The 10,496-nt window shown below is 36.7% G+C and overlaps 1 protein-coding gene across 1 annotated transcript; it reads left to right on the top strand.

Annotated features, from left to right (window-relative positions):
• The first annotated feature begins 3,107 nt into the window (after positions 1–3,107).
• GLYATL3 (glycine-N-acyltransferase like 3) lies at positions 3,108–3,533 on the top strand. The gene is given in 4 exon segments (XM_060109546.1): positions 3,108–3,209; positions 3,211–3,233; positions 3,235–3,448; positions 3,450–3,533. Coding segments are annotated over 4 exon segments (423 nt in total).
• The last annotated feature ends 6,963 nt before the right edge of the window (positions 3,534–10,496 follow it).

Raw genomic sequence — 10,496 nt, 5'->3', positions numbered from 1 at the left:
GTATTATTCATATAAACAGACAAAGCCATAAAGAAAAAAAATTAATAGATCATTACATAAAACTGAACTTTTTAAAATAAAAATTAAAAAACCAAGCCAAAGACACAGCACAGACTGAAAAATATCTATAGCATATATAAAACAAAAATAATATCTTTATTCATAAAGAGCTCTAAAATACCAGTAAAAAATAGATTAAATACCAGTGGGAAAATGGGCAATTCTCAGAAGAAAATACATAAATGGCCAGTAAGTACTTGAAAGATTTTCAACCTTAAAATAATCATGTAAATGCAAATTAAAACAGCAAAACTTTTTCACCTATCAGATTGGAAAAGATTGAAAAAGACTGAATGGGAAAGTTGCTGAACATACAGGAAAATGGGTCCCCAATAATGCTGCTGAAGGAAGGAGGGAAAATGGTGTAATTTGCGGGGGGGAAGGCAGCCTGTACAGATGTTACAGAAACACAATTTACTGTCAGTCATTTAAAATCATTATTTTATATGGGTTCTACCATTCTCCAACTTTCAGTTGGGCATATGTTTAACAAACAGGTTTTGCTTAAGTATGAGACACCTGCCCAGCAACCTAAAATTAAGGGATTTACTTTCTTTGATTTGGACAGAATTTCTTGGCATTCTCTATTTACCAGAAATAAATGCAGGTGTACCTGTCAACATTAATATTTGAATCATTTAGGTTGGCTTAGTTTTCAAACAGAAGTATCCTAAATCCTCTCAGGTTTCATTCATTGTCAAGAAATATTCAGCTTTAAGGAAGAGAGAGGAAAGAAGGAAAGCAAAAGCAGAGAGAAATTCAGATTTCCCATTTGTGCTTTATTGTGTCCTAAGTGACTGATACATTTTTCTGTTCTAACTAGTTTTCTTGTTAAAGAGTTGCTACCCTTGAATGTATTTCTCACCACTTAACCACCACACAACCACTTTCTCTTGCCTTAGGTGTTTGTCTCCTCATTAAAGTGACAGCTGTTTGTAGCAACCATATCCAAAGACTGGTTATACTTGTTAAAATTGGACAAAGAGGAAGATGAAGGAGGGACGTTTTCCAAATACAATAAAACTACTGTAGAGTACTTTTTTTACATGGACTTTTTTCCTTTTTTAACTAACAGAAACAAATGTGCCTTAGCCAGTTTTACCCATTTCCACCTCCAAGGAGGTCCTTAAAATTAAGGTAAGTTTTCAAATGGAATGACAGTGCTGTATAACAAAAATAACAATGGTTAAAATGGCTGATATTTATTGATATGTGCTATATGCCAGGCACTATTCTAAGCCCATTACATGTATCCATGCATTTATACCAATGTTTAATCCTAATAACAACCCTATGGGGATTAAACTTCATAGCAATCACTGTTATTCCCATCCTGCATAATCAGAGATAAAGGAAGCTAAGTAACTTTGTTTTAAGATCACTCAAATAGTAAGTGGTGATAGAGCTAGGAAGTAAAAAAGAGCAGGCTCTTTGTCCTTTAGAGTTTCCCACAGTCTGTTTACTGTCCTATCCCTGAGATGTTGTTTTAAATTTTCCTCGATCCCCAGTCAGGCTTTTTAAAATCAGATTTATTTCTGCATAGGAAGTTAAACAGTTTGTCTGGTTTTTTTTTAATTAATTTATTTTATTTTTATTTATTTTTGGCTCTGTTGGGTCTTCGTTGCTGCATGTGGGCTTTCTCTAGTTGCGGCGAACAGGTCTACTCTTTGTTGTGGTGTGCAGGCTTCTCATTGTGGTGGCTTCTCTTGTGGAGCACAGGCTCTAGGCACAGGGGCTTCAGTAGTTTCAGCACACGGGCTGCAGTAGTTGTGGCAAGTGGGCTCAGTAGTTGTGGCTCGCGGGCTCTAGAGCGTAGGCTCAGTAGCTGTGGTGCACGGGCTTAGTTACTCCGCGGCATGTGGGATCTTCCCGGACCAGGGCTCAAACCCCCATTGGCAGGCGGATTCTTATTCACTGCGCCACCACAGAAGTCCGACAGTTTGTCTTTAACACCTACATCATTACCCAGATTTGGACACCTTATTTTGGATATCTGCCCTTCACATACAAGGTCATAGTCTCCACTGTCACTCCTGAAACACATGTGTTAGTGTTTTTATTTGCAGTGACATTTCTGCCTGAGGCTTCTTTGACTTTGTTTTGAAGTTTATTTTCAAGAATTAAATGAAAAAGCCTATTGAGCCCGTTATTGCTTGTATTTATGTATTCTTTCCCCCTGCTTAGTTGTTAGATGAGTGACCCAGTGCCAGAGCCCACAGAATGCCTGGAATGTGAGCTAACACTGCAGAACCGCTAATAAAAAGAAAACACAAACGTGTTCTTTATAAAGAAGGACATAGTGAGAATGACATTACCAGTCTCTTAAGTGGGGATGGTGTTAGGACACTGATAATTTCAAGAATGGAAGCAAATTCGGAAGCACAACCAGCCCCAGAGAGTTGCAACTAAGTAATCCATCTCAGTTCTCAGAAATTGCACCAATTCCTATCTTTTCTTTTCTTTTTTTCTTTTTTATCTTAATGTCATGGATTTTTAAACCTTTTTGCAAACCTTTTAGGGAAAGGTCTGGAAGAGCTAGCATTTCTTGAGCATCTACGTATGCCTAGAATATTAAGAAATTTGTATTTCTTTTTCTGGTCATGGATGCATAAAGATAGAAATTCTATCCTAAAACGTTTATTTTTACCAAGGAAACGATTAGGGGCCCAAGAATCTGGACTTGTTTAAGGCCCTCAGAGAGGGTGTCAGCAGTTTCAGGAGTTAATAAGATCAAGTCTGAGATCTGTTTTACAGAAAAATGAAATACTTGCCTTCATCTATTCTGAGGACAATAACAAAGGGGCATAAAATTTGAAGGAAAGACTTAAATTTAATGAAATGAGTGTTGTGTCCTATCAGAAATGAAACCCTAAAAGATGTTTATAAGTGGTGAGTGACGGATTCTAATTCTTTGAAAATATTCTGGTATTTGCAAGGCACTATCTCAAGGACGATTTCTCAGTTTGAGTCGGTATAAAAAGAGAAGTAGTTGTTTGTGGCCCTGTGATACCGAGTTCATATTTCTTCTCATGTCATTTTCTACGAGAATGAGTTCTTCCCCACGACTAACCTACCTGAGTGTTGCTGATGCTTATCTACTCAACCGGACTTGGTCTTGGGGCAGCGATGAACAGTGTCGTTGGTATATTTGCCAACCTCATCTCCTGCTTCCCGAGTGTGTGTCCATGATGACAAGGGGAACCCTGTGTCTTGGTCTGTCACAGACCAGTTTGCCACCATGTGCCACGGCTACACCCTGCCAGAGCATTGCAGGAAAGGTTACAGCTGGCTGGTGGCCCTCACGCTGGTCAGGAAGTTGCAAAGCCAGGGATTCCTCTCTCAGGGCAATGTCCTGGATGACAGCGTGTTCTCCATCAGCCTCCTAAAACGGCATCCAAGCCGAGTTCTTGCCTGGTCGATTCTATAGGCTTATTCTCACCCCTGCAGCTTTCTCTGGGCAAGTTCACCCCTAGCCCATTAGAACTCTAGGAATTTTCTTCCTTTTTCTGAACATACACATGCTCCTAGCTTTCAATGAGGGGAAAAATTAAAACTAGAATCAGGAGAACCTTAAATTTTTGAAAAGGACCAGAAGACAAGCAGGGTTAGGCTGGGAATGCCTAACTCTCCCTGTCTCAAGTTTCTAAAGTAATGACTATAGGGGTCATTTATTTAGCTATGGCTAAAAACAGGATAATTATCCTCCTTTGCGACGCACTGTAGGAAGAAGGTTCTAAAGTCAGCGGGTCTTCGCAAAGGAGCAGAAATGACTGCATGAAAACAAGTGATTTAACACGGGAGCATGTGGCTACTGCTTCCTTATTTCTGCTTGGGCTTCTGCTCGGTTTTCTCACTACCACGCCAGTTCCCTACCACCCAAAATAATGCTCCCCTGTGCCCGCCACTGCTGTTTCCCCAAACTCTCTTCCTACCACCTGTGACTCAAGTTCTCTGTAGAATATCCTGCTTTTTTCCCTTTAATTACTGTCTCTCCACTTCTGCCTAGGACTCTAGCATATAGTTCTTCCCTGGGAATGTTTGAATGCAGTGGTTCTCACCTTTTAGTGCCCTTCAGAATCACCTGGAGGGCAGGTTGGAACACAGATGGCTGAGCCTCTCCCCACAGCCCCTGATTCAGTAAGTCCGAGGTCAGGCCTGAGAATTTGTACTGCTAACAAGCTTCCATTTCTCAGTCGCCTTGGATGGAGGAATGAAGATATGGGCATTTTAAAAGCTAGAAACAAACAAACAAACAACAACAAAAACAAATCAATAAAAAAAATTTTTTAAAAGCTCGAAACAGACGATGTCGGCATAGGAGTGGACATTGCCTATCACCTATTCCAGCCCCCTTGTTTATAATCTGCTTTCTCATGGGAAACTAAGATGCATATGTAGGTGTGAATCTGGATATGCAAATGCACGTGTAAACATACATACACATATATTTACATTTATTTCATGTTTCTGTATGCATATGTACATACTCAGAGAATTTTGATAAGACAAACGTTAATTCTCTTATTACATATGAATATTTGCAGGCCAAAGAAAATAAATGACTTCTTCGAGATCATATAGATAATCAGTGCTAGAGGCCAAGCCAGAACAGTGTTATTTTGATTTCAACCTATTTTTTTCCCTAAGCCACGTATCTTTTTCGTAAAGGAAATTTAAATGATTAAATTGATTAAATGATTAAAATCAGTACTCTTATTAGTCTTTTATCCTTGTCAGAATTTTTGTTTTAATTTGGGTTCCAATTGATTGTGTATGCATATCTTTCAAGGACAATAAATAAATAAAGGAAGAGATAAACATCACAAGCTATGTTCTTCTATCTGCAATAAAAGCAGACACAAACACAATGGTTGGATTTATCTAGTCTGGATAAAGTTGACTTAGCCATATAGAAAATATTGGTTTCTTACCCCATGGAGGTCACAAAAATCCCAGCTACAAAGATTAGAGGAAATCTAAATTTTAGGTGTTTATTCTTAGAAAAGTAAACAAACTGGTTGAAGGAGAGCTTTGTTTTAATTAAAAAATATGATTCCTTGGGAGTGACAATATGCTTGGGTCACCATGAGCCAGTTGTTACCTAGAGACTTATCCTTGGTGCCAGAGGGAAGAGGTCTAAACACTGGAGTCCATAAATCTCTGTGGTCTAGTTTCTGCCCCAGGGATTCTCATTATCTTTAGCATTGATAACTGAGGGTTACTCCCAGCTGGCACAGGGCATCATTATTATAGCCCTGTGCCTTATTGTCTTACTACTAATAATGTGCCTACTGTTTACTTAACATTTAACTACATGCTGATAATTGTGCCAAATTTTATATATACTTTTGTCTATATGTGTGTGTGATTTATCTTATTGTGGGAATTCTGGCTCGGGGTTTTTATGACTCATCAAAGGTTATGCAGATTTTAAGTCGTGATCAGAGCCTGAGTTTATCAGATTCTGAAGCCTTTACTTTGAATTATGATGCTAATTGGCCTCTCAGGCAGCTAGGAACTCTGAGGACTCAGTACAGGCAACATGCTCAACTCTCCAGATACATGTACTTGTCTGCTCTGGGTGGATGCGGACTGGGTTTTTAATTTTAAATAAGTGGCAGTGAGACAAATGGATAGCAATCTGAAAAAAGGTAAAATTAAATTAAACTCATATTTCATACCTATACAAGAATAAACTCCAAATTGATCCAAGATATAAATAAATAAAGCCTTTAAAAAGAAAAGAAGTCATACAAATACTAGAAGAAAACATTGGTTAGTTCCTTTATAATGTGGGTATAAGGAAAGGCTTTCCAAATTCAGAAGTAATAAAAATATTAAGTTTGATAAATAAAATACATATGTATGTGTGCATGTGTGTGATTTCTCAGTGGCAAAAGATCTGGTGTCAAAATATAAATTATACACTACGAGAAAGTATTTGCAGTTTATATCACAAATAGAAAACTATTTTCCGTAAAATATAAAGAGCCCTTAACACTGAGAGGAGAAAAAAATATATACTCAAATCCAATAGAAAAATGGGCAAGAGATATTGTTAGTTCACAGAAAAACAAATAAAATGACCCTTAAACATATGAAAAGATGCTTAACTTCACTCAAAAAAAAGTGTGATTAAACTGTCATGCAATACTTTTAAAAAATATTGAGAACCCAAGTTTGAAGCTGTAGAAAATAGGCATACTCATATACTGGTAGTGGGAGTAGGAAAGTTACAACTCCAGTGAGGGGGATTCAGTACCGTCTAATAAAATACATATGCATTTACACAAGCAATTCAACTTCCAGAAATTTACCCTGAGGATTCCTCCACAAATATAAAACCAATGTTTGCACTGGGTTATTCACTCAATATTATTTGTAATATCAAACTTTTAGAAACAACCTAAATTTCCATCCTTCAAAGTCCAGGTAAATGAATTACGACACATCTACACAATGAAGCACTTATAGCAACAAGGAAGTTCTCTGTGATGTAATTTGAGGTAATTTCCATGATACGTTTTTAAGTGGAAAAAAAAGCTACATGTACAAGAAAGAAAGAATGAGAAAATTAGTGTATATCAAATAGATCTCTGCTAACTTTTCTTACTTTTGCAAACAGAAACACAGGAAGATTAAATGAGAAACTATTTTTTAAGTGACCTATAAGTAGTGGAGTTATGGATGGGAATAAGACTTCCCTGAATATATATCCCTTTTATATTGTTTTGACTTTTGAACAGTGTAGGAACCTGGGATTAAAGATAGCATCTATTCTTTGGCTCTGTTGACTGAAAAGGGCTACAAGTAACAACACTCAAGGATCATCCCTGATAGTCAGATCTTCATAAATACCTTTCAGGGAAAATAGAACTCTTGGAGAAAAGGCTGAAGAACAGGAAAAGGAAAGAAGAAAAGGAAAGAACACCTTGGGCAAGAAAGTAAGGAAATGCTCAAGACTGAATGTGGTCATGTTGGGAATTCCCTGGCAGTCCAGTGCTTAGGACTCCACGCTTTCACTGCCAAGGACCCGGGTTCAATTCCAAAAAAAAAAAAAAATTGTTCATGTCGAAAGAAAACAGAACTGGTACAACAAACTTCCTACTTGGCAAATTTGATACCATATATAACAGCATCGAAAATAACAATAATGTAGTGGATTATAACACATGAATTAAAAAAAAAATCCTTGAATCCACAATGATATGAAAACAAGGCGGTCTGGCAAACAAAAGCTCTTCTTTACAGAATAATACCTACTAAGGAATGTAGAAGGAATGACAAATTAGAAAGTTGACATTTTGCAATCTCCAATTTAAGAATTAACTCAAGCAAGGATTATTATTAAATAATATTAAATAAAATTTATTTAATATTATAACTACTTACAAATTGTAAAGGGTAAAATGGACCTGTATAATGGAGATGACCAGTGGTCATCATCTTTACCAAGTGGTCAAACTTAGCATGAGCCACAGTGGAAGAACCCAACATAGTGTGCCTTCTGATACAATGCAGTGAGAAGTGCAATATATCACCACGTAGATTTCTGGGCAAAACTGCGTAACCTGAATCTAATCATAAGGGAAGAGTCAGAATAATCCAAATTGTGGATGGAACATTCTATCAGATAATTGGCCTGAACTCTTCAAAAAAGTTAATATCGGGTGGGAAGAAAAGATGTGAGTGCTTCATTCTAGATTTTAGGAGACTAAGAAACTTAATCACCTGCGGCTCATGAACCTTTATTGAATTCTGGATCAGAGGAACAAACTCTAAAACACATTTTGTAGACCACTGGGAAAAATTTATTATGATATGTTAAATGATACTATCGAATTAGTGTTAATTTTCTTAAGTACGATATTGGTAATGTGCTGGCATTTATTTTGTTAAGATGCATGCTGAAATATTTAGCAGTAAAGTATGATATCTGTAACTTAATTTCAAATAATTCCTAGTAAAGGAATGTCTATATAGTGTGTGTGTGTGTGTAAAGAGAGAGATCAAATATGATAAAATATCAGTGAATCCAGGTGAACAACAGCTGTTTATTACACTCTTTTAACTACTTTTACGTTTGAATCAAAATAAAACTAATGGTAGAAAGTGGCAGATTTTTACAGGCAGCTTAACCTACGTATAAATGACAAACACAGGTCACCACAAATTTAATGTAAAATATTGTATTTAAAGTATTATTTTATTCTCAGTTTTCCTTGACTCAAGAGTTCTTCTTTCTCTTTTCATTGGAAACTCCATGACTAATAATTACTGATAAATGTTGAATTTGTGATGTTTGACTCTACTCAAAAACCTTAGACCCAGAGACATAGGAGACAATTTAGGTGAGCAATAGATGATGGAAACCAGAGAGGCAAAGAATGCAGAAGTAGAAACAGAGAGCTCTTAAAGGAGGAAAGAAAGAAGAAGCAGAGCTCCAAAGAAAAACACTGAAAGATAAACACCGTAGAAATAGAAAATTAATTAATTCAACAATGGTATCAGGCACTGGTCTAGGTACTGGAGATACAACAGTAATAGTTACATTGCAGTGAACAAAAGTTTTAAAAATCCCTGCCTTCATTCATTCTAGAGGAAATGGCATCTACTGTGTGGCAGGCACTGTTCTAGAGGCTTTACATATATTAAATTATTTGCTCCCAACAACAACCCTATGGGATTGGTACTATTCTTACCCCCAGTTTTCAGATGGGTAAACTAAGGTAAGAAAAAGGTTAAGTAGGCCGCCTAAAGTCGTTCAGCTAATATATGGCAAAGGTAGATATTAAATCCAGGGAGTTTGGCTCCACCACTCACGTTCTCAAATTCTGCACTATATTACAATAGAAAGGAAGGAAGCAACTGCATAAAAGACCAGAAAAAAAAAAAAAAAAAGAGGAGAAAGTGCAGAGAAGAGGTAAAAGAGACACAAAGCATGGTTAGAGGAAAGGAGGAAAGGGTACCTATCAGGAGTATTAAGCTGAAGGAGGGCTAAATTCCATGCCTTTCATAATGAATTTATGGCTTTGAAAATAACATAAGATTGTCCTCTGTAAAAGAGTTGAGAAAGAAGGGGGAGTAGAGATAAGCAGTGGGGTTACTAATGATCAGTTTAACCTACTATAACATTCTGTCCAAGCCTTGCCCTGGAGGGATGAATTATGAAGTATGAATAAGAGATAGCAAGGTGGGAGGGAGACGCAAAAGGGAGGGGATATGGGAACATATGTATATGTATAACTGATTAAATTTGTAAAATAAAAAAAAAAAAAAAGAGATAGCAAGGGATTATTACTAACAGTTTCTTTGAGTTCCTAGACATTCCAGGTCAACTCGTTTGCAGACTTGCTAAATGAGAGACTCAGTATTTTCCAGCCACTCTGCTTGTTGATAAAACGTAGCAAATTATAACAGCTAGATATTTGGGGAATGAAATCTCTCTAGATGTAAAATATCACTGAGGATTTCTACAGCTGTTATACCCCATACCTGATCACATGCACATTGGTTAATAACGTAATGGGAAGAAAAATTGCCTTGCCCCATTAAAAATGTTTTATTATAAACTAATCAAGATTGGGTATATTAAGATCATGACCTTTATTTTACTAACCTGAGTGATTATTTTATATGAAGTATTTCAAAGTATTAATTCACCCATATTGAGTCAAAGATTGAATTATCTCTGGAATAGTACTATGGGCAGCTGTTGGAACAAGTCAAATTTTGTTTATGCTGAAGATGAATGTAGGGTAAAGAACATTCGTTCTTTATTATCATCATAAAATGCGAACTCAATTACTAATGACAAAATTTCCTGTTTAATAAGTTGTTTACTCATACTCAATGCGAGAGCCTGGTCCTAAATCCTAATCTCTGACAGGAGAGGAGGATGATGAATATACTTTAAAATGTTGGATAATGCAGACAGCTGACAATGAATTATAGTTTAAAAATCCCCTTTATGCAGCTACTAGTCAGAGTGCTACATGCATCATCTCTTGCAGCTAACTGGCACACCTAGCATTCTTTGTCCTTTCAAAGTACCTGGCCGACATCTTTTAAGGGTCGCCAACTCTCTGTGGAGTGAAAAGGCAATGTGCTTAAATGTTTCATTCAAAAAATATCATACATATATAGCACGTTAGTCTCAGGGCCACATGTTAGGTAAACTAAGCCTCTTTTTTCTTCTCCCAGGAACACACCCTTTGGTAATACAAAATTTAAAACAAAGACTCCTTTTTAAAAAATTTGCCTCAGTTTCCATTTTATCTCAGACCACTGGGCTAAGCTGCTTGATATCCCCAGAACTGCCACATTCCCTGTCTTCCACTTTTTTCTCTAATTTATAACTAGTAACATTAGCTCTTCTATTCTAAGATTATGGGTCTGGTACTTATTGTCTAGCTCCAGCCCTTGACTTCTGCATC

The sequence above is a fragment of the Mesoplodon densirostris genome, chromosome 10 (assembly GCF_025265405.1).
Source record: "Mesoplodon densirostris isolate mMesDen1 chromosome 10, mMesDen1 primary haplotype, whole genome shotgun sequence".
In the NCBI taxonomy this organism is placed as follows: domain Eukaryota; kingdom Metazoa; phylum Chordata; class Mammalia; order Artiodactyla; family Ziphiidae; genus Mesoplodon; species Mesoplodon densirostris.
This window is presented reverse-complemented; position numbering and strand designations above follow the sequence as displayed.